Here is a 25,229-nt window from a genome sequence, read left to right as displayed (position 1 = left end):
ATTGGATTTAGATCTGGTGATTGAGTAGGCCAAGGCATGGTTCCAATGTTGTGGTTCTCCAGAGACAACACCCCTTGCTGTGTGGCAAGGTGCATTGTCTTGTTAGAAAATCCAGTCATTGGAGGCAGGAAAGAGATTTGCAGCCGATGGAAGAAGACTGCTTTCAAGAGTAGCCTTGTGCATGACCTGGTTCATTCACCCTTCACACAGTAGCATTTGCCCTGTTCCACCCATACTGAAACCCCAGATGGTCACTGATCCACCCCCATGTTTTACTGTAGGGGCAAAACAGTCTCGTTTGTAGCTTCTCCAGGCTTTATCCTAACCAGTAAGTTGGCTGGAGTGAGCATCTAGTGAAAATTGGATTCATCACTGAAGAGAGTCTTAGCCCAATCATCAACAGTCCAATCGTTGTGATCCCAGCAGAGAGTAACTGGGCTTTCCTCTGACTTTCATTGATGAAGGGCTTCTTCCGTGCCCTGTGTGACTTCAGACCAGCTTCAAGAAGTCGGTAGTACCAACAAGTTTGGTAGTACCATGTTTGGTTTGTTTTTTCTTGGTATAATGGACAGCTGTCTTGGAGATCTTCAGTTTTTTCACTACCTGTCTCTCAATCATGCTAATTTCGAGCAGTGCCAAGATGGCTGCCTTTGTGGCTTCACAAAATTCTTTTGTTTTAGACATTATGTGAGAGCTGACAACTTCTGAGTTGTGCTACAGCTTGAATGTAAGCAGGAAACCATTCCAGGCCTTTGCATGCGCAGTGCTGCTTATGACATGAAATGGCCTCATAAACCCTGGGAATACAATTAAACTTATGTCAAATAGGACAAAGTATTATGTAATCAGCTGCATTTTTTGTTGTGCTCATTGTATTCTTCAGATAATAGACCTTTAGTTTACCAGGCATTAAAATGAACAAGAAATTGAAGAAAACAAGGATGACTATATATATATATATATATATATATATATATATATATATATATATATATATATATATATATATATAAATTTTGACAGATATTGCAATATGAGCTCTGATCTGAGAGGGAATAGTGATTTCGCATTTTGATTTACCTGAAGAAAAAAAAAGATGTTGGCTGCAGTCTATACCAAACAAGCATGTTCCCTTACATCTGGAGAATATAAATGATTTTCTGTAGACCAGAGCACTGCTGCAGTACCACAACACTTCATGGTGTGTTGTTATTATTGCAGTTGGACATATTGTGGTTTCCATAATATTTTGATTAATTGTTCAGCTCCTCAAGACGCCTCCATGTGTTGTTCCAGATTACATTACAGTACAAAAAAATTATATTGAAACCACTGCCACTGTTTTGACCTGTAGATAATAACATTACTAAGTTTGCTTTTGTTAGGTTTACTAGATTAATGCAAATAATACAATTAGTAAAAACATGTGATCATATCATCACAATCCTCACTGTTAAAAGATAATATTGACTCACTACTGATAAAAACACCTATATACACTCACATCTAAAAGTAGATTACGTAGCCACTGACTCTCTCAAGTCTATTTGTATGATCATACTCGCCTGAGTCAGGGAGTTTCACATCTAGAAGTCCAGACACACATGCAGCATCGGTTTGAATGCTTGCTGTGTCTCCAGCACCAGTTCCAAACACAAATACATACAAAAAGTTTTCCCTAACCCCTTCAGAGAAGTTAACCCTCACTCTACACCGTAATTCAGACTGACTTTGCAAACAACTTAAGTGTGAAATTTCACAGAGACTCTCAAGAAAGCCTTTTGACACATTAAAAAAGATTAGGAGAGACTATACAAGCCTTGGGGTTGGGGGGGTGAGTAAAACTGTTAACTTTGCATTTCAAACCACGAGGGTGGGGGTTTTTTTTTTTTCTGCAAGCTCGGGGAAAACCCCTGAAGAGGGAGAAGTTCTGCATCTTTTCAGACTCATCTAAGACCTTGGATATTTTTCTCTTAACTTTTTCCTGTTTCTTATTCATACAACACGGCTGTTCTCGGATGTTGGCTCTGCTGTCCATTTGCATCTGTCCATTTCAGCACTAACACTGTGACCGTGGAAGAATTCCCAGTCAACACTGAGGCATTCACTGATCTACCCCCCCTTTGACTCATCTTGTCTTGGTGCAATCAGGCACAATAGTGGCATTCAACTATCTGACAGCCTCGGTACACTCATGAAATTAAGGGTATCAATTCTTTCCTAAAATAGTTCCAGATAAGGCCCATTAAGTATGATTAAATAATGTCTCTGGGATGCGCCGAGACTTCCAGCTGTTTTGGAATATCTTTGTTTGCAGATAACGTGTGTTCCACACATATAGCGAACTTTTCGCTCTGTGTATCTGATTCCTTTTTTTGGTTCTTGAGTTATTACGGCACGACAACCCTCGCCGTCACAAGTGAATATTTCCAAAATGTTTCACCCACGCCTATATATTTATTGGAATATGTGTTCATTATCACATTTCTCCTGAAATAAAACCTCTATGACTAATTATACTGTGATAGTAACTACAGTCACATTCTGTCTTTTGAGAAACTGTACTTTCTTTTGACTAAACAAACCCAGACTACTCATAATGATACTAATAAGACAGTGTCATATTTGGTCTCATATCATATTTACAGTATAGTACCTTTACAGGGTGAAATAACAGCTATCTTTAAATGCATTTCCACCCACTTATTTTAATGACCGAGTTCTATTGGCAAATAATAACTTCAGTGGTATTGATGGAATATCCTTTAAAAAACTGCAATGTCACAAAATATTAAGGTCATAAAGCACTTCTATCAATAACAGCAAAATGTATAAGAATTCACTTAGGCGGCTAAATATTTTTATCGCACTTTCACATTTAGGTTACATTAGCATGTAAGACGCTTCAGTGCATTCAATTCAGTGCATCTCTTAGAGGTAGAATATAAATAAAATTTTATCCAAACTGAATCAATTCAGAGATTCACAGTTCCCTAATTGCCTCACATGCCAGCTACAACAGACACTACATAGGCAGCTGTGCACAGAGAAGCCTCTAGTTTGCACTCAGTTACTGCAGTGCAGCAGCGCAGAAAGGTGTCACACCTAAAGTCAGTCTGAAAAGAGTGAAATAAGTGTCACATTTACCCAAGTTGAAACCCAGTGGTGTTATCTACATGACTTTTCTATGAGTAGAGAATTATAAACAACAGTAGCATATTTAATCATGTTCATTTAATTGCAGGAAGCCATAACTGTAATCATAACTGATGCTTCTAAATCGTACAGCTCCATATGCATAGAATTCATTTATGTTCAGCATGTTCAGGTTGCTTTTTTTTTTTCCTTGGATAATTAAAAGAGACAGAACCACAGCAACCCATATACCCTAGCATTGTCCCGCACTGCATCAATAATCTTAATTTCTCAATTAAAAGAATGAATTCAGAAAAACACTATTATTCCTTAGATTTAAAGGTAAGGCGATCCTTTTGTTTTTTGTCAAGGACAGTTATAATTGCAGTCTAAGCTATACAACAAGTACAGACACACTTAGAATGCAGATGGAGATGCAGAGAGACAGGTAGCTGTAATATGTACAGTACATGACAAGTAGATTCTTCAGTTTTACCACCAAGACAACCTGAAGACGATGTAGTTGAACATTAAGTCCATGTTTCAAAATTCACAGTTATGTAATCCCTTAAAAAACTGGGTTTCAGGGGAAAAAAGTATGTAATATTTCTAGGATGATGTAACAACATCATACAAAGTAGGGCGTATTACTCACTGATGCAACTAAAAAATCATTTTCGGGGCTACTGTGTAAAAAAAAAAAGGTCCCCGAGAACCACCGATTGTCGCACTTCTGCAGGCTATCTTTACAAAAGAGGGAACTGTGTGTTTTGTAGCTCTCACACAGCAGAAACTAATTGTTTCATTCACCTCCTGCAGTACTACAGGCCAGTCTCTCACCACACATCTCTGACTCATCTCTGTAATTAGCTTTTCATGCACTTCTGACCCCTCGTGCTTCAGGAGGTGAAATACTGCACTGTTGAAAAACGTCATTTGCTTACAATGTGTCCATGTCATCAATCCCAGAGATGGCAACTGTTCTCTTAGAAGCTTGGTGTGCACTGTAAGCTCGCACATGTTATCAGGAGGACGGATAATATGCAATGACAGCAGTTGACGATAAGCCTTTTAGCACTGTTACTAGGACTTCATGATGTAAAGAGGCAGGTTACACTGACTGTCACGGCTTCCTGGCTCAAACTAAATTTGTCATTGGTTCACCCTGTTAATAAAAGACAAAGGGGTGATACTATGCAGTTTATTTGACTAACGAACATTGACAGAACACACTGAGCGCCTGAAGGCATGCTCCTCTCTCCACAGTTGGCTGCCCCTGTCAAAACTCAGAACCTGCTGCCAGATTGACCTTAAGGTCAATGGGTGCCACCGGCGCTGTGGCAACATCTCTGCTCCATGCAGCAACAAAGCAATCAAGAGAATTGCAGCATATAAAACAAACTGAGAGGAAAAGTTAAACACCGCCATGCCCTATAATTACAGCGCTGGAGTGTCATCTCAGTGCAGTCCGTTCAGCTGGTGGAGATAAGCTGCAGAAACACACAATCACACACTCTTGGCCCCAGAGCCCTGAAGAGCCAAATATCCATTGCAAAAAAAAAAAAAAAGAAAGAAAGAAAGCTGCCTACGGCCTTGACCTTTTATAAGGAATAACAGAGGCTGGCGAGCATACACACCAGTGTCATGCCAGCGACAGCAGCAGAAGCTGGAAACAACATAAGCCAATATTCCTGAGGTGTCAACCGCTGAAGAGAACATAACAATTTTTCTCACAGCTTGAATTGTATTTGTGCAAAGTGCACATCTGTTTAGTTTGAACTTGCCCTAAAGAGCAGCAACAGCAGCAGCTGACCGTTCATAACTGACCTTTGTGTTCACTGGGAACCACAAGTCAGCACTGGTGACTGAAATGTTTAAGTCCCTCTGCGGTCGTTGATTTAAATCCAAAAAAGTAATCTCCGCAAATCTAAGATATATATATATATATATATATATATATATATATATATATATATATATATATATATATATATATTATATTATATTATATATATATATTATATTATATTATATTCAGAAGCTTTTTTTTCCATGAAAAAAATCTCTTCCAAACTTAAAAAGGCTTAGATGTAACTACACCGTAATTTGACTCATCCCTCATCACTCACTGCAGCTCAGCACACCAGCTCACCTATAACTCTGCTCAAACACCATACAACTAGGTACATTTTCAAAACAGAAATCAGTTCTGAAGAGGTTTGCATCAATGTTATTTTATAGTTATTAGTAAATTGCAGTTTCAAGGTAGACATATTTAGCAATGAAATCTCTTCTTACATACAAAAAACAACATTTGGACATTTAACAAGATAAAAAAACACATTTTAAACTGAGACAGTTTTTAAGTGAACATTGACTGCAGGCAGCTCTGAGCTCAACACTGAACCTTTCCTGGTCGCCCTGTAGCCACGCCCCTATAGGCTCCACCCCCTCTACCATTCAACATTCCTGTCTGTGGAGACTCAGCAGATCCCCCCCAGTTGCCCCCCTTTTTTAAATTTCTGTTGCTGAAATCAAGTTGCTGCATTTGTCACTTTGCTTATTGAAAGTTGTTTTTTTGTTTTGTTTTTTTTGCATCAGGTGTTCCTGGCTTATTAATATTTATTCCACATGAAGAGAAGTTTAAAACAGAGCATCTCACTGTTGTGACAGTTACAACAATCCGGTCATTATAGTAGAAAAACAACATGAGTACACAAGACAAGACTATAAAGAGTCACTGAAAATATGAAATGTCATAGTGAACATACTGCAATGCCTCCAGCTGCCCACATGTGACGTACAGGACAGGGAAATCTATCAAATTATCAGTAGATAAATTTAAGTAGCTCATGAATATTTGAGATTGACTTTTTATAACTCAGTACAGCTACAGTAAAGCTATACTTCCTCAAAGTGCACTGAATTAGAACCTCTGATAACTAATCATATGTTACTGTACACTTTCACCGATCAGCTACAGCAGTGAAACCATCTGCCTAAAATCATGTGGGTTCCCCTTGTGTTGCCAAAAACCGCTCTAACCAATCGGGACATGGACACTGGACCTCTGGGAGTGTCCTGTGGTGTCTGGTACCAGGACATTCACAGTGGATCCTTTCAGGTATGGAAGATGCAAGGTGGGACTTCTGTGAATCGGGATAACCAAGTGCATCCCACAGAATGCTCAATCAGAATGGAATCTGGAGAGTTTGGATGCTGGTTCAACGCTATTATAGTTTGTCATGTTCCTTTGAGTTGTTCCTGAGCTGATTCTGCATTGTGGTGGACTGCACGGCTGCTTTTGCGTGCTGTTGCAACGGGGCAACCGTGTGATTGTTCTGCAACAATATTTAGGTGGGTGTTGCGTGTCAAAGTAACATGCAAATGAATGTGAGGAGATGAGGTTTCCCAGCAAAACACTGCTTTGTAACAGGATGATGAATTTCATTCACATCATCTGTCAGTGGTTTTAATGTTGTGGCTGATGGTTGTGTATATATAGAGAAAGCTAACTATAGAGACATGAAGTGAAACCCCAGAAAGACTGTTTAAAGAGAAGTAAGAAAACCTCATTTAAAATCATGCAGACATTTATAATTATGCAAATTTTCAAAATCTCTTGGATGAGAGCCCTGGTCAACAGCATATTGTGCAGCTCACTCCACATGCAGGGGATCTTTTAAAGTCATTTATTAAATCTTGGTTTTAATGACCTCCCAAAAGCCCCTTGTCTGTAGCTACCTCTGATATCACAAACAAGCGAGACGCTAAGAAAAAAAAAATGTTTGTCTTCTTACCTTGATACAATGATTGATCACAGTGTGTGTGTTGATTCTAAAGGCTAGTCTATTTACCTCTCCATTTGGACAAAAAAAAAGAGGTAATAAGTATTAATTAGTGAGCTTGAGAGGTGCTGGTACATTAATTTAAACAGAGCTCCCAGTTCCAGTCTGTGTTAATCTAAACTAACCGGCTTCTAGCTGTGGCTTTATATATTTTGTGTATAAATGCAGGAGAGGGATCAACCTTCTCATCTAACTCTCAGCAAGAAAGTGACCAAACTTGAACAGTCTTCCAGAGAAGGTCAGACCATCTAAATATCAGTGGATAGCTTCAAATGAACCCATAGAACCTGTGTTCATATAGTGTTATGTAGTTTCATGTAATGTAATAGTATCCGACAGATATTGCTTTTATTATGGACTTGTGTATTTTCTTGTCTGTTTCATCATTGTTTAATTTTAATTAATTCTCTTTTTTAATGCAAACCTCTTTGATTTCTACTTTCTGTATGAACTGTGCAGTACAAAGAAGTTATTATTATTTTAAATAATAATAATAAACACATTTCGCAAAATGTCAGTTCGAAAAGATAGAGATTGTGAGAAGTCAGAGAATCAACTGATCCTAATTAAATACAGAGTAAAATAAACAATACATTTCCCATATTCTGGGTCTATACAAGTATGTTGGTTATTTATTTTTGTTATATGCTAAAGAGATGATATAAAAAAAAAGTTGTAAAAAAAAAACAAAAAAAAAAAACACAACTGTATTTTCTTTATTTAATTTGGGCCGTACACATAAGTTCAAATGTTGAGCTGACTAGTTCCTACCCTTTGTATATAATAGCCATTAGCTCACAGGTCATTGACAATTTTTGTTCCATTTCAATCTTTAACCAGATTTATGGATAACCTTGTTATTTTTGTTTGGCATTTCAGATATTTCTACCTCTTGATAACAGCCCAATGCCATGACCCATTCATTCTGTTTACACCAGGGAGGTTTTATTGGCACATTCTGCTATTACTGGACAAGCTGAAAGTGAAGAAGCGGGCAGAAAATATGGGGTGAAAGAGAGGTAGAACATGCAACACAGGTCCTTGGCTACAACTGAACCAGGGACGTTGCAAATATTTGGCATGCACTATATCCAGTCAGCTACCAAAGAAGTCCACAGAGGCTTGTTTTAGTCTTTGCTGATTGAATGAAATCACTTGCTGATGCCTTGCATCTTACATTTTAACAATCCAGTGCATGATTATACCAGACATGAATATGGGCATAACAATTCCATGTTGATCCATGTATGACTTCAGTTCTGCACACCTCACAGACTACAGCCTCCTCACATGGGACTAGTGTAACCTGGGGACCTCCAGTAATTTGTAATAATTGCAGAGGTCATCCATAATCTTAATCCCATGTCAAATCTGCAACTCTTTTGTTTTCTCTGCACCTTTCTTCTACCTCTTCCCCACTCCAGAATTATGTAGGCTGCCTTGGCAGTTAAAAATTAAAGTCTGGAACATTTTTGGTGCAAAGTTAGTCGGCTCATACCGCTACACAGCATGGAGACCCGTTTACATGAAGCTCAAATCCATCAGAAGAGCAAAATCTCAAAGGATCATTAGATGGATGACATGGCTGCCAGCAAGTGGTAAAGATCATTTTGCTTTTTCAACAGGCTCAACAGTTATTATGTAGCATTTAACTTTTAATTTATCTGTGGATAATGTCAGTACATTCGAGAACAGACTTTCCTTATCCCATGTGAATGCACCACACGAAACACAGAAATGTTCGGGTTATTTTCAAATCCCAAAGTCTCCAGGTCATACTAGCCCTGTGCAAAATGGACGTAAGGGTGCAATAAATGAAAGGCACCTGAACGGATTGCAGACTTTGGCTAATGTCAGACAGAACTGTCAGTTCATTTCCATTTTCAGGTTCACATTGATTCCACTCTAACAAAGTTCTGTGGTAAAGGGGATTCAGTCGCCTCTAACCAATCACTGAGATCAACGTAGCTGCCTAAATCTAATGTCAGCAGCACGACAAAGACATTAGTCCTGACAGGGTAATCATTAGTCCCACAGCGATCATTGAACTGATTGTTTTTTAATCAAGAAACTGCTGTTTCATGCTACAGGAATCAGCGGTGGAGTGGACAGATTCAAAGGTCTGCATCCAGGCAAAGTAAGAAGGGAAATGCTGAGGCCCTCCCTTGAGATGCCTCCAGAGTCTGAGGGAAGCTGGAGAAAGGTCACCACCCCTATCACACTCTCAGGGAGCTGAGATACCACCAGGGTGGTCTATAGACTACATTTTCTGCGATCGTTCAGCAGACGCCATGATCAGTGGGAGACTTGGGAGCATGCAGCGAGGGCCTATCATTCTGCCATGTTGTGACAGCGAGTGCCAGCTGCAATGCTCTGCCTGTTGAGAGATGGGAGTGTCACGGCATGGCTTGACTGGCACAGCGTGAAGTGAGGCTTCCTTAGGGCACTCATGTGGTAGGATCCATCTCAGCAGCATTTCAAGCACTTGGCTTGAGCTGAACTGTCAGCAGACTTCAATAATGCCCATCTGTTTTGTATGGACATGACAACTTATTACACAGACATCAGGAGATTTGACACAGAGTAAAAATACAAACAGACCGATGCGACGCTGTGGAGAGGTGACAGTATCCTTCCCTTTGGTGTTTCATACAGCATGATACAAACAGATAAACCATGCTACAAATTCTACCGTAATCAAAAACTCTTTCTCTGTGATAGAGGTATCTGAAGAAATAGGGTGAATATTTCCAAATAAACACAAATAAACATGGCTCTGCATTCCATTTCAGTGGTCTTTTTGGATTCTGGCTCATATAAAATCATGCAGCTAGATCATGTAAAATTAAAATTCTATGATTTAACTTAGAATTTTCTGAAGCACTGACATGCTAAAATGAGTCAATGGAAAATGAATTATAGCACAGAATTTCATATTTTTGGCATTCTTTTGTAAAGCAGCAAAAAATGTTACTGGCCTATTAAGGGGAATGGAAATACATCGTGGACAACATTAGACCTGTTCATTTCTTAAAACATTAAGTAAAGAAAATGTGAATGAAGCTCGTTTTCATGAATGGTTTTGGAGCAAATGAAGTGGGCAGCACTGGCAATGTTACACATGGCTGTAATTTAGCAGTAGTAGAAGAAGCTGCAAACAAAACAAGTCATTGAAGAGGAAGAAACAAGCAAAACTTTGACCATCTACGAGAGAAGTCTTCAGGAATTGATTTTACTCAGAAAAGTTGCAATTATTATTTCATGTCAGTTTGTACTGGCCATCTTCCATGCTGTCCAGAGACAAAGACAACAAATTAAACAGCTGATCAGTCATGTGAGTTAAACGTTCACTACTACATCACATGTGAGGTGTTTTCCATCCCTTACTATGAGCAATATATCTCTTTTGATAAAGTCAAAAAGAAACATGAGTGAGAAAAACTTTTTTTGCAAAAGGCCACTTAAGGCTCCTCATAAACCATCATGCCATAATGCCCAACTACACAACAGAAACAAACACATTAACAGACTGATAGAAAAAAATGGTTTTAGTCTCCAATTTCACCGTTCAACACTACTGTCGGGGGATGAAGTTCTATATAACTAACCTGTTAAAATTAAAATAATAAATAACTGAATTATTAAGGCTTATACTTAAGCCTTAACAAGAGCATGGTTGCTTTAAATGACAGGTAGATACCATCATAGGACAGTCCATAACCCTAAGACGTTTGCACAATCCACCTCAGCTCCACTCAACCTCTGTTTATTTTTGGACTAGCCAGGAGTTAGGAGGACTCAGGTACTGTCAAGATGGCAACGACTGCAGTCACCACACTGAGCATCCAAACTGCTCTCAAGGAAATCTTTGGGTGACGTCACAGAGTGTTTGTTCATCTTTATGTACAGTAAATAGCTCCAACTCAGTCTGGTCCTTGTCAAAGCTGCTTTAAGTTTTTACACCTGACCATTTCTCAAGACTACGAGAACCAAATGCTCACTTAATGACTAATATATCCCGAATCTCGACATATACTACTTGTAAAAGGTAAGCAATATCACTTACTACAGTTCTACAGCTCAATTAATGTACATGAGAACTCTGACGTCCATGCCACAAGGTATCAACCTCTAATTTCAATGCCACCACAGTGATCAGCAGTTCAAGTCATCCTTTTTGACAGCACCAACACTGCATGGATACAAACAAAGAGGCAACTTTAGTGCACAGCACTGACTGGCTTTTAATTGTGGTGGAATCTCGACTGTAAGTGAGTTGCATGTTCTCCTTCCCAGAAGTTCCAGCATTGCCAGAAGGCAGCCTAGTGACAGCAGAGTACCTCCCTCTTTGGATCAATCTGGAAAGACGGGACTTTAGTTAGAGCCACACACTCCTCTTAATGCAATGTGGAGAAGTTTACAGTGGACGTAAGTGTATGCCATTTAGTGGGCCTGGGCTTTCAATATTTTATTCATTGCACTGCGCATTATTGTTTCACGGCGGGTGGGTGAATTAGACAGGGAGAGCTTTTAAATTTCAACTTAAATCTTATCACAACAGACTGAATCAGATCAGAACAAGGTGCAGCTCAAACAGGGGAAGCGCATTAGAGTTTAATTGGGACAAAAATGTCACTGCCTAATGTGAAAAAAAAGGACATTTAATTGGTCATACAGGGATAACTAGTAAAGTACATCAGCGTTGTGTACACTGTCCTGCTCTAAAAAAAACACTGCATTCTTGTAGAATATTGTCCGTTTTAGTTTCTGTCATAGTAAAATAGAAAAAAGGCAAAGCAAATTATTTGTCTTTTGGTTTTAGGTATGACATTTTCTATATATACATGTGTGACACTGCTAATTTGCAGCCACCAGCAGTTGGCCAAATCTCTGTCCAGGAAGAAGGTTAATACAAACAGATAGTCCAAGACACACCAAATGAATCAGGTTGTAAAGATATGTGGATTTAAATAGACTCGCATGCTGACGTCTAATTATATATTTCCTCTACCATCACCCAGGCTGCATTTATGTGTTATGTCAAGGTACATACTGAGAGCACAAAAAAAGTCCTGATATTCAGTTTTGTTTTGACATTGTACAAAACTAGATGTTGCAGAATCTCAGTAGGAGGTGCTGATTCATTTGATTACTAGAAATGCACCACAGGTCAGTGTGAATTAGAGGTCATGGTAGAAGCTTCTGTAGCCTCCACCAAAGCAGCGGCGCTGCTCTGGTGCTTGATGACACACTGTTTTGACACTCATCTAGGCCTCCTTGTTAGCTCCCCCACAACAGATCTGATGTGCTTAGACAGGCCTACGCTGCATATTAGTAGGGCTGGTTGGGCTCAGATTGCAGTGCAGCACACTTGAAGGGTTTAGCATCTCTTGTGTTTCCTCCAATCACCATGCAAACAAAAAGATTTATTAAATATTAGAAAGGGGTTTCAAACAAGCAGCAGCTACTTAAGCTTGAAGCTTAAGCCAACATGAAGCTGCAATGCCAACAATGACCACAAAATGCTGTCTGATTCACATTCAGTTGCTAAATTTAGGCCCTCTAAAAATTGTCGTGGAGGTCATTTAGCAAAAAATTACTCTTTTAATGAAGTCTGAATGCTTATAGAAGGCTTTGATGTCTGCTGAGTTGCTGTGATTGACATTGCTCCTGAAACTGCCTGATTCGCTTCTGTTTAAAGAATAAATAGTGATTGTTCGCTAGTTTGTGATTCAGGATTGAAACTAAAAGTCTTCACAGGATGCTGTCACGCAAAAGTTTAACGTTTGCTCTTACTATACCTGCTCTGTTAGCACAATGCAGCTAAAATAGCTAACATTATCGAATAAGTTAGTATTGGCTAATGATATATTGATTATATAAAAATTCCTCTAGGCAGAATTTTTTTTTTTACATGTGGACTACTGTCCTTGCAGCATAGCAGCTTTTATCACAAACTGTCGGCCATAAGCAGATGTCTGCAAAGGGATACGCACAGGCTCTCTTGGACTTGAGTTCATTTGTAAAATGTATAATACTTGGACCCTAGTGGGCCGTTGCATGCTTGTGAATGAGGTAAGACTAGAATAACTTTGAGGGTCCTGCTCCAAACAGACAAGATGACACCATCCAGAAATTTCAGCTCTGGACTCAAACTGGCAAACTAGCACACCACCACCAACAACTACGACCTCACTAATAAACAAAGAAGAATCATCATTCTTTTGATAATCCATCCATCCATTATCTATACACCGCTTGATCCTCACTAGGGTCATGGGGGGGCTGGAGTCTATCCCAGCTGACTCAGGTGAAGGCAGGGGACACCCTAGACAGGTCACCAGTCTGTCACAGGGCTACATACAGAGACAAACAATCACTCTCACATTCACACCTACGGGCAATTTAGAATAATCAATTAACCTCAGCATATTTTTGGACTGTGGGAGGAAGCCGGAGTACCCGGAGAAAACCCACGCATGCACAGGGAGAACATGCAAACTCCATGCAGAAAGATCCCGGGAAAGCCGGGACGCGAACCAGGGACCTTCTTGCTGCAAGGCGAAAGTGCTAACCACTATGCCACTGTGCAGCCCATTCTTTTGATAATGTCAAAAGAAAAAAAAGTGAAAATGTTGAAGTTTGTAAAAGTAGAATTTATGGCAGAGCTTTCGTATTGGGCATTAGATTTCAAATGTGTGCCATAAATGGCTTATGAGAGCAAACGTGTAATTTCAGATTTTGATTCCACTTTTTAATAAATAAATTCAACTGAATTACCTTTAAAGAGACAAACCTGTCCACCTTTGTGGTGGGAATGATTACAAGTGAATCATCAAATTCAGTGTAATATTGATTCATATCTGCTATCACCAGCAACAGAAACTTCTAACACAGGGAATACATAAACATTATTATCAGGTTTGGCTTAATTTCTGCTGTCGCAGGATAAAGCAAACAAACTAACACAAACTTACTTAACTGTGTCAAATAACAAATGGCATCTAAGATGGAACTGGAGAGAGAACAAATGGGAATTATATAATGATCACATTTCATTACCCACTGTTATGCCACAGAGAATACCAACTAAAGCAAACAAAATTGTTTTGATGTCTGTGAAGCATCAGTGCCGGCTGAATGTTTGCAGGAACGCTACTTAGATTTTTATGAATGAGCAGCAACGTCCATTTCAATTTCATCTGGGAGGCGAGCACACATAAGGTCCCTGCGCTGCTTCCAAATTTTACGTCGGGAGGGAAGATTCCTCTCCCAGAAGCTTGAAAAAGAGAACACAGGGTGGCCTATTGATTCTGGAGAGCTGGCTCTGTGATAGCTTGCGCGCAGAAAGCTGTAAATCAGGGGAACTCGCTATTCTTTGCTTATACAAGCGGAAGATTACTGTGCAGCAGTTGTGCCAATACTGGAGTATGAAACCTGGCCCATTACACACACATACCAGTGTTATGTTGTAGAATAATGCATTGAAAGAGCTCGAGCATGACTGACAGGAGCAGCTGGGTAGGGCAAAAGGTCAACCTGAGTTAATCAGCTAGAATCAGCATCAGCTGAGGACAGCGTGTGTGTTTGTAACACTGGAAAATAAACAATCAAATAGAAAGCAAACTCTTTTCTTTTCTAAATGCAAAGAGCTCAGGGAGAGGGGACACAGAAGCAGCAAAGGGCATGTGATAGCCCAGAGATGTTGGAAAAGCAGGGTTAAGTCAACAAAATGTCTGATACATAACATATCATGATTAATACATGTCAGAGCATGAATGTGCACTCTGCCAAGACACAGGTGGTGTGGCTTCTCACCCACAACCCGAAAGCTTGCAGCAGGTTATGATAAAAATAAACGTGCAGCGACTTTGACCCTGACAGGTAGAGCCATCACGGCAGCCATACATTAGTTAGTACGACATCCAGAAGCCGGACTCTCCCAGAGCTGTACAGGTTCACATCAATTTTTCAAGTCATGTTGACAAAAGCTTTCAGACTCCTGCTCTAATATATACTGCACATGTTTTCCCCAACAAAGGTATGCACTCATACTATATTTTATTTAGGGAAAAAAAAACACACGGCAGCTGGTGAAGATCCAGATCTCAAGGAAGTGTTTGTGTCCTTATGTTCCATGTGTATGTGTAGGCTCCTGTACACCGTTAGTACAATACAGTAATACAAGTAATAGAAATACTTGTATGTGTGTGTTGTTCAGAAAGAAAATAGAAACAGATCCTTTCACATGGTGTTCTCAACACACAGCGTTAAAATTCATGACCTTGTAACACTGACAGCTAACAGTACATAGAGGATATTTATTTTATACTGTACAGCTACACACACAGCACACAGGAATAACAAAAAACATTTTTGTTCTATTTTGTTTTCCCTACTGTTAACTCTCCAAACCCCAAAATCCAGTAGAGAGATTGAAAGGAACGTTATCGTGAGAAAGAAAATGGCCAAAATGACACCATTTACCAGAGCCAGTAACAGTAAAAACAGAAAAACAGAATTTCAACAATCCAACGGTCATTGAAGTAATCATGTGGCTCCATTGGAAGAATAACACACTTAAAACTGTTATATTTCATCAAAAATTCACAAAAAATAAAGCATGTTCTGTAGAAAAAATTAAATCAACTGAAATTCTGCACTCCTTGGCACAACTGAGAAGCCTTGACTGACTCAGCTTCAACCAACAACCGTACAAAATAAAAAATTTAATTGGAAAATGATCTATGTAGAGTCACCATTTTTCCAGTACTGACACCACCTGTGGGCACTTGGGAAGAAAATGTTCCATACTGATGCTCGTTTTTTGTTTTGTGTTTTAAATTTTTGTAAAATAAATAATCCAGGAAATTAAACTCTTTTTTGTGTTTGATGGCATTATTAATGTAAATAAATTGCACTGAAAAAAGACATTTTGGATCTCTCTCTACTTCTAGCCTGTTTCCATACAGGTGCAAGACTTTATTTTGCAGTGAAAAATGAGCCCACTGTGAGTAAAAATGTGACAGGAGCATAAAATGCCCAGAAACTGCTGGAGGACCAGAGGGTGAATGAAAGAGTTGAACATTTTTCTCCTTTCTGTGAGTTAGATGAGGAAACTGATTTGATTGACTCGTGTCAGTATTTTCAATATGGAGTTTGAGGAGGTCAGGAGCCAGTAAGCTTAGCTTAGCTTAGCTTAGCTTAGCTTAGCTTAGCTTAGCTTAGCTTAGCGACCGGAAACAGGTGAAAACCGCTAGCCTTGTTTTTTGCACTGATTGGTGGACAGATTAAAGATATTAACCAGTAGAGATGCTAGTGGGTGAATTTCGGTATCTTTAGATGGTTTTTATGCTAAGCTAATTACATATTAGGGTTGCGCAGTCATCTATATATTTATATTGTCATTGCCAGAGATAGTAGATTACCTCAGAATGAACGAAGCTGGTGGCGGTTATCACACGCTTTTTAATCTCAATATAGCCTAAACCATAGTAAATCTTATGATGGGGCACCAGGCAGGGAGCCCCCTTGTAGAGAAATTAATTCTGTTCTATATTTGTTAAGATAATGTCAGTAGTAATAATAATAATTAAAAAAAATGAATAGCTGGAAAAACAAAAACTGAAATCAACTGTGAATTTCAGGCCACAGAGTCATGAGCCAGTCCAGTAAAATTGGTGTGTAAAAATAAGAGAGAGTGAAAAGGATTCGAGGTCACATGTGGCTCATGGACCCAGGATTCACAAACACTTTGGCTGGAAAGAAGCAGCAGCAGAACTCAGTCAGAACACAATGCAACCAGGTGCCATTAACACCAGCAGCCAGAGCAAAGCAGACATATGGTGAATGGAGACACACTGTTTCATCAGGCTGGCAGATGGAAAAGGGATCAAAAACAGGTTGTTTTACATTGAGAGGCACGGTCACTTTTGCTGATTATCACTGATTGTTCCTTAATATCACAGAGAATAAAACAATCAGCGTTAGTGCCTTCAATCTCAGTAGTTGATCTTTCCACGTCACTCTAAAAGCCAAAAAGCACATTTCCCAAAATCTCAAACTATTTCCATCCCTCCACCAGATGTAGGCGATGAGTCAAACAACTAAAAAATGTTTTCATCCATCGGTTTTTTAATGCACGTTTAAATTTTTACATCAAATAATGAGCAAACATACAGTAAATAAAAAAAATAAACATATCACAAAAAAAACTTACACCAAGGGGAAAAATGATGAGTTTTCTTAATGTTTATGTTGAAAAAAGGTCTCTCTATCCAAAGTAAGTGAAATAACACAAACACTTAAATATGTATTTAAGAAGTTTTATTTCCACTGGTCACAATATAAATCAATCTCAATTGACCAGTGCATGAAAAACAAAGCATTTGCTTTGTAATGTCCCAGCTCAATCATCAACTGAAGCTCTAGTAGAAAGATAATAAAGTGTTACATTAAATAAAAATGTGTTAATTTAAGGAGGGCCGCTGGTTCCTCATGGGCCCAAACAGAAATTGCCACATTTCCATTCACATTGTTTTTATTCTTTTTAGGTTTAACTGGGGCTCTTACAATTATGGCATCTTCTTCTGGAGCAGGTTAATTACTGTAGGGTCCTAAGTTATTTATCTTGATGCCACTTTCTAAGATTCTAGTAATGACAAAAGAAAGAAATGCACATACATTTGCATTTTCTTTATCCAAACACTGTTATAATTTGCACTACATTCAGATGAAAATTTGACCAAAGTCCAGAAATAACTCTCAAGTATTAGTGGCACATTGTTTGTCACATAGGGTAGGTTTCTGTGTAGAGTGACTTAGTGCTGTTATTGCATTGACAGTCAAAACAGAGAAGCAGAAACATTCAATGTTGTGTGAGGCCCTGATCTATGCAGATTGTGGGTCAACCCTGTATTACCTTTTCTGTACCAAACAAGAGTGAGATTTGTCTGAAGGGCATCTCATCAAATTTTATGAGCACATAATTTCACGTTATTGCAGTTTTCCATTTAACATCAGCACACATGAACACACTTGTTCGCCACAACACTAAGCATACTAGAAATCATCAAGTCGTATTTTACTCATTGCCTTCAATGCGTATCATTTCAGAACCACAGCGTACACTTCCTTTCTCTCTGTATCCGCTATGTTTCCCCTGAGTGGTGCAATCATTTTAACTTTGTGTGTAGTACAGCCATTTTCCTCCCTCTAACCAGAGAGCCAGGAGTCACTAAACCAAAGGACGTCAGCACTTGCAACCAGCGGTCTTTTGTCTGTCTTTGCCACACTGCACACTTCCCCCAGAATACCGTGTTTCTCAGGCAACTTGTAAACCCGGCTTTGTAATGTGTGTTTTTCCATAACGGTAGCAGGTCACGTTTTAACTCTCCTAATGCACACAGATATTCACTCACACAAAAGGTCAGCGGATGTAAAGATGTACATGTTGTATGAGGGCACAGACCCTCATTTGTGACTAAACGAAGACCTCCGTCAATAATTTATCATCTTAACCCCGCTCTCAGTCTTAGGTACGCGTCCTTTAATAAATAAATAAAGCAAACAGCGTGCGGACATGCTAACTACACAGTAAATAATCCACAGAATGAACCCTGTAGGGTTCTCTTAACTTCAACACAGCCACATCTCCGCCTTGCATGGAGCCCTCACAGCCCTTTCAGGTATTACATTTTTGCTCGAATATCTCACTAGAGATATGATCTGCGTGGTGTTACAAACCCCACTGAGCCTTCCTACTCCAAACACAATTGGTTAAGGTTTTTTTATCCGCTTGTCCTACATTTATTGTGTGTCAAACAATTTAGTGAACTGCCCAAGGCTTTGACTTTTTGGAGTTGCTCTTAATATCATTTAATATCAACTAATGATATAGGTCAAGACTCATTTTGTCATTACTGCATTTTTTCAAAAAAAGATGCAACATATGGGTCTGTTTCCTGCAGAAACATAATGAACAAAATCATTGGGTGGCTTAAGACACTTCATTCTGTCCCTTTTTACGTGTTCTCCTCTGTTAGCAATTTCTGTACTGTGGTGTATGTTTGAAAGCTAAGCATCATTTTCCTGAGTTGTTACTAAATGTCAGCAGGGGTGGAAGACAATCACTGAGGCTTTATTTAAGTAAAAATATTAATACAATAATGTGAAAAGTGTCTGCATGCAAAATGTTATGTAAAACTGGTTGACTGCTCCTTTAATCATGAAATACAAGCATACACTACAGCCGTCACAGTAGCATATTAGAGGGGAAAAGTGCAGTGTTTAGTCTTTAAATAGTAGCAGAGGTGCCTTACAGTTATACTTAGGGATTACTTGGCCACTTTCCACCACTGAATGTCAGGGTACATTATATTTCTGTGCACAGGTGTAAAGTTGTGTTGGTGACATACTTGTGTGGTTCGTGGCTTGTAAGGCGAGCTGCTCTCCAAGTCTGCCAAGATGCTGGTGAGGGAGTCGATCTCTGCATCCAGGCTGGAGCGTCTCTCTTCCAGGGTTTTCTCTGGTCCTTTCATCTGTGAGAAGCATCCCATACAGACAGCGTTCAGACCTTCACTTTGTGGACATTTTACTCTATTGTACATTTATTTGTAAACAGGTAAAACCGACATTATTGCCCATCCCTCTGCTCTGAATAACCCACGATGACAAAGTGATTTTTTTTGAAATATATATATATATATTTAAAGGTTAATAATTACATTTTTGCGGTCTATATGGCTTGGAGTTTGCGCTTAATAATTCTGCAGACCCAGAAACAGCAATATATAACACAGCGAAGCAAAACTGACAAAGCATAATATGGCCTCTTTAAAATCAAAAATGACCCTCATATTTACAAAATAATGCAGACAAAGCCAGGCCTCAAGCAAGGCCACTCAACGCTAACCAGTCTCCTTGTCTCTGCTGCCAAGAAGAGCCTATATAGCATGATGCTGCCACTGCCATGCTTCACCACAAAGATGATGTTAGCAGGTGAAGACCAGTGCTTCGTGTCGGCCAGATTCGGTGCTTCAAGTTTTGCTGAATGACACACATTTTTGATTCATCAAATCAGAGAATATTTTTTTCCTGCTATCAAAAATTTGGTTTGGCAAACTCCTCCTTGGCTGGCATATGGATTTAACAGACTGGCTTCCAACTCTACCATGAAGGAGCTCTGCTGGGTTGGCAGTCCTTGTGGCAGGATTGGTTGCCTTAAATTTTTATTATACAGTGGTCCCTCGCAATATCATGGTTCACTTTCTGCAGTTTCACTGTGTCACGGATTTTGCAATTGCATGATTTTGGGGAAAATAGGTATTTTGGAATATTTATTATTGTAGCAAGCGGCATTGAATGCACTGCAAAAAGCAGGCCTTCAAAAACAAGAAAAAAATATACAAAAATTAGGGATATATTACTTAAACTAAGCAAAATTATCTGCCAACAGAACAAGAAAATTTGGCTTGTCAAGATTTTCCAAAACAAGTAAAAATATCTAACCTCAATGAACCCCGAAATACCTTAAAATTAGTATATTCTCACTAATAACAAGTGCATTTTTCTTGGAATAAATAAAAAATATGAGACCCCTTTTCTCAATTTGTTGAAAAATATTCTGAAATTAAGTAAATGCTAGTGCCATTGTCTTGACATAATGATATGCACTAGGTATTACATTTCTTGAAACCAGCAACGTTATACTAAAATCTAATTTACTTTTCTTGATGGAAAGGCAACAGTTAAGAACATTTTTCTCATTATGTAGAATAATTTTCTTAAAATTATTAAAATGAGCCAAATGCTGTGGAATTCATAAATCATATTCATGCTTATAATCAGTGAACCTGACTACAAGAACAGTAAATGTCATTTGCTTAAATGAAGATACGAATCCAATTTCTTTTCACCTCTTTAATATATTTAAGGTGCAAGTAAAACATTACACTTACTGGTCATCGAAAGGCTGAATAAACAGTGTGAAAACAGCTATGTAAACTGTATCAAAAACATTCTACACAAGAAAGTGCTGTGAAAGAGTATTAGGAGACCTGAACAAACGCAGAGACCGCTGAGACCTGAACAAACCGGCTCATCCAACACTTACTGGAACTGGAGGTCAATGTACAAACCTACTCAGTGAACTTCCTCCACTCAGCCATAGCTTTTTTATATGAAGAAGTCATGTCTTGGTCATGGATGGCATCCATGAGGACTTCTGTCTGCAGCACAGAGAGGAGTGTGGCTAAGCACTTGGGGTATGTGAGGTGAAAGGTGTAGTAGCATGCCATGATGTACATCGCACTGTCAGAGATGTCCTCCTTTGGGAAGATCAGCACAGGCATGGTTCCGATGGCCAGAATGCAGTTGCTCTCACAGACGATCACCACAGGGCTGGAGAGTGGTCTTGCATTCAGAAAGGTGTTGGGGTCTTCCACAGACTGAAACACAAATAGAAATATGAGGCTAATTAAGTGTGAATTGAAGCTTATTAATGTGTGTGTGTGCGTGCATGCGTGTGCATGTGTGTGTGCATGCGTGTTTTTATGAGAGCATAATAAATGGATATGTAGCAGGTTAGCAAAGCTTGTCTTTGTCTATAAGTGAAATAAAAATGAATATGTGGAAGTGACAGAAGGCAAGAAAGATGACAAGTGTAAAAGAAACAAAGTAGTTGTGAGCCAGTGTTTATTACTTTTTATGGATGTGTGCCAGGGAGCCTACTACGCAGCCTGCAACTATTGCTGTGATTCTGTTTTGCCTGATTATTTAGGTCATCCAAATATGTTCTTTGTAAAGTTAGACATTTTTTCTTTGTTCACTGCCAGGCTCTAGTAATGCAACAGCATTCTTCATAAACAGCTTCACCGGGTTAAGGCACTAATAGCAATCTGATGTCAAAATACTGGAAACATTTATTATTTGTTTTGTGGCATCAAATGCCCATACGAGTTCAGCTATTGTTTAATTTTTGAAATGTCTTTTCTCATTCCTGTTGTTTGCTTTGTTTTAGTACTTAAGAAGTGCCGTGATGTCGATAAGAGATGTCAGAATTGACCAAATTATATGCCACATGACATATGATGTGTTGTAGAATACATCTCTTTCAAATATGTTTACTTCTGTGGCTGTATCACAGCTTATGTTGCAAAGAAAATGAAACTGAGCACTTCACCCAGTTTCTTAAAGTAGGCCTATTCGTTTTTCAGTGTGGCAATATGAATGTTTTCAAAATGCAGTGGTAATGTATCAAAAGTAAATATTTACAATAAAAAAAAATCAGAATGTCTACAAATGTGGCCCCTTAACAAGGTTTAATAGCCCTGCTGTAAAGTACATGAAAAACTGTCATACATAATTTTTTTACCTCAAGGATGTGAAGCATGGCCTCACTTGCATGCCCCAACTTCTTGGGTGGAACAGTGGGTGATGGGAAGATGTCTGGCAAAGCCTTCATCATCGCAACCGCTTGCTTTACTGTGAAAAACAAAACCGTCCAATTTTATTTACTGCAGTCAGTTATTCAAAAAACAACATAAAAACAGAGAGAAAGACAGAGCAACGAGACAAGAAACATAAGGGAGTGCAGTTGGGAGAGACTGCGAGAAGCAGTAAGCTGCAGGTGGGAAAATGAAAAAAGCACATGGTAGGAGTGGTTAGGATGGTTGATAAGTTACGTAAATGGCAAATACTTGGTGGATGTCTGAAACTGAGCAGCACCAGCAGCACTGACCACTGTGGCCAGCCTATGGATTCTTCAAGTCATCAAGTGATAAGTGAGTAATTACCTTTATCTGCCAGTGGAGGTCTCATGACTTTTTTGAAAACTCCATAAAACTGGATCTTCTCACAAAAGGTCCTCCAGCGGTTCTTCAGTTCAGATATGAAGTGGGGGTTTCCTTGATTGAGGATCCGCTGCAGTTCATCCATTATCTACCACAGAAGGACAGATAGCAAATACCTTTTAAATATACATTCCAATCAAAATCTAGTGAAAACAAAAAATGTCTGGACCTACTATGTAAGTAGAAATTGCAGAGTAACCTGCTTTGTGAATTATGAAACAATTTGTGCAAAAAAGAACCTGGCCAATATCTGTCCTTAATTTTAAAAAATGGAAAAATGGCTAACAATGTATAATTTGTAAACTAACATACATATAATCATATTAAACATAAAACAACTTAAACGATTTGATTTGCTTACATGATCCACTTCTCTGAAGCAGGGATATGCTTGAAGAATCTTGGTAGGTCTGTCGTGCTCCTTCATAACATCAGAGTCAATGTAAGCCCGTCTTGCTTGGTATTCAAGGTCCAGCAGCTGGACAACATCCTTCTTGTTGGGCCTGGGCCTGGATTTGTATAGCTCTTGCAGAACTTTGTAGTGTCTGGCCTGGTTCTGTGGGCTGTCAGTAGTTTCAGGACCTATTGTTGAAATGAAATTACAATTACTGTTTTGGTTTCTACCATTGCAGTTTGAAGAAACATACAAATATTCAAAGTTACTTACTTTTAGATTAATGGTTATATTAGCAATCCTTTCAATGTTTGTATCTAAAAGTAAATCATGTATAAATATAAATGACTTCTAAAAAGAAATGTGACAGTACATCTGCAATAACCCAACACACTTTCTCACAACTCAACTCCACATGGAGTAGATGTTTATTGATAACAAAATACAGTATTTCTTTAGCTTATTCCAGTAAAGTAACAGTTACGAGTCTGAAGTCTTAGGTCGGCAGGAGCGTTCTCTCTCTCTCTCTCTCTCTCTGCTCTTTCCAGTTGAACCACCAGAACCAGACTGAGCTACAGCTGTTACCATGAAAAGATAATCTTGATGATTAATGATTAATACAATAAAGGCACTCCCCCTTTTCAATATTTGTAGTAGTTTTAATACAAAAACACAATCTCAGTATGTGCGCTTACCATCCACCTGTTCAGCCTCCGGGGAAGTGCATCCAGACGATGATCTTTCCAAGATCGAAGTTGAAGCATTGGACCCGCTGTCATCAGTGGGTGACCCATGGCTGCTGCTCTCAAAGCTAATGGCCAGTCGCCTCTTTCTTGAAGGAGTTGCTCCCTGCTTCTTTTTGGGGGTTGTCACATTTTGGACCCTTTTCAAAAGCTGTTTCTTCACAGATTCCTGACAAAAACATGGAATGTAAAAATCACATGGATCAAAATTAAATTAAGCCATAAAAGCTCTGATCCTGAATAAAGCATATCCTCCTACCCACTCAGCTCCACTGGCTGCAGACCTGTCCCGCAGCATTGGGTAGTACACAATGAGACGCTGAGCCATCACAGTTAGCTCACGGCTGCACGGATATCGGAAGTCATCCCCTGCAGCTCTCTTGATGGCAATCATGCTTGTTACTGTGTTCCTTATTATGCGACAGCGAAGCTCTTTGGAGAGTGTAAAGTCTCCTTCTTCTCCAGCACGCTGTTTTTCAAAAAAGGTGGTTCTTGACTGCTCCAGCTCTGTGTCTGTGTATACAACATATTGTGGACTTTGAAGCTGTACAGTTCTGCTGACACTGTCTCCTGGCTTTGAAGAGGGGACAGGTGCAGGGGAGGAAGAAGGGGTGGACAAAGCGGTTGGGGTAGTTGGAATTGTGGCAGCATCATAAGTTCCAGAGGAGATGCCTGGGTGAGGCTGGTCCAATTCTTCACACTGAAAAAACGCAAGAATTTATCTCATTAATTGAAAGCTGATTGTATGTAGTGCACTAGAAGGAACAATACCAAAAAGGAAATGTTTCCATCAGGTTTTGCAGGATTGGACCTAAATGCAGTTACAACCAAACAGGTAGCAAGGAACAAATAGGAGACTAGAGAAAGTCAGGAAGATTAGACACTGCACTACAAAATAAAACAGGAAAACGAACAGGAAAAAAAGACACAACATGACAGTTTCACTGAAATTGTAAATTACAGCATTGTTTAATGTCCACACAACGTTAAAATCTGATATCACCTCATTTTCACCATGAGTGGTCCTCCAAATCGCTCTCCTTCGGAAAAAGTGCTCAGGTCCAGGAAAGAGGTCACGCAAGTCCTCCTTAGAGAGACTGGGAAGCAATTCTTTGCTAATATTAGCAGCTGAAAAAACACATACAATCACACTGTAAATACACAGTATAAGGTCATAACCTGGTTAAGTCAGTGGTGGCAGCACAGAAGCACAGCTTAAGCAGGAACAGGTATCTACATTTAGCTAAAGTCGAACCAT

General features: G+C 39.2%; 2 protein-coding genes across 5 annotated transcripts in view; both read right to left on the bottom strand.

Moving 5' to 3' along the window:
• The window catches only part of lpp (LIM domain containing preferred translocation partner in lipoma), a 217,564-nt gene that overhangs the window by 74,915 nt on the left and 117,420 nt on the right, over positions 1–25,229 (bottom strand). For all 4 annotated transcript variants that reach the window (XM_023268061.3, XM_035947166.2, XM_055014703.1 and 1 more), the window contains one exon: positions 19,400–19,522. In XM_023268061.3, the coding sequence (XP_023123829.2) occupies positions 19,400–19,522 (123 nt within the window). The remainder of the gene's footprint in view (positions 1–19,399; positions 19,523–25,229) is intronic.
• LOC111564621 (uncharacterized) lies at positions 20,914–24,662 on the bottom strand. The gene is made up of 5 exons (XM_055014721.1): positions 24,231–24,662; positions 23,196–24,140; positions 22,778–22,922; positions 22,357–22,466; positions 20,914–21,430 (listed from the first exon to the last, which is right to left on the bottom strand). Exons 2-5 carry the CDS (start codon positions 23,259–23,261, stop codon positions 21,122–21,124), a joined length of 630 nt encoding a protein of 209 aa, XP_054870696.1. The 5' UTR covers positions 23,262–24,140; positions 24,231–24,662; the 3' UTR covers positions 20,914–21,121.

The sequence above is a fragment of the Amphiprion ocellaris genome, chromosome 2 (genome assembly GCF_022539595.1).
Source record: "Amphiprion ocellaris isolate individual 3 ecotype Okinawa chromosome 2, ASM2253959v1, whole genome shotgun sequence".
NCBI lineage: Eukaryota > Metazoa > Chordata > Actinopteri > Pomacentridae > Amphiprion > Amphiprion ocellaris.
This window is presented reverse-complemented; position numbering and strand designations above follow the sequence as displayed.

Excerpts from the sequence above, each read along its gene's own strand:
- LOC111564621 (XM_055014721.1), bottom strand. The coding sequence starts at position 23,261 with ATGAAGGAGCACGACAGACCTACCAAGATTCTTCAAGCATATCCCTGC. Across the intron at positions 22,467-22,777 it reads ACCTCCACTGGCAGATAAAG|TAAAGCAAGCGGTTGCGATG; the intron begins GTAATTACTCAC and ends TGTTTTTCACAG. Across the intron at positions 21,431-22,356 it reads CCATGCTTCACATCCTTGAG|TCTGTGGAAGACCCCAACAC; the intron begins GTAAAAAAATTA and ends TTTGTGTTTCAG.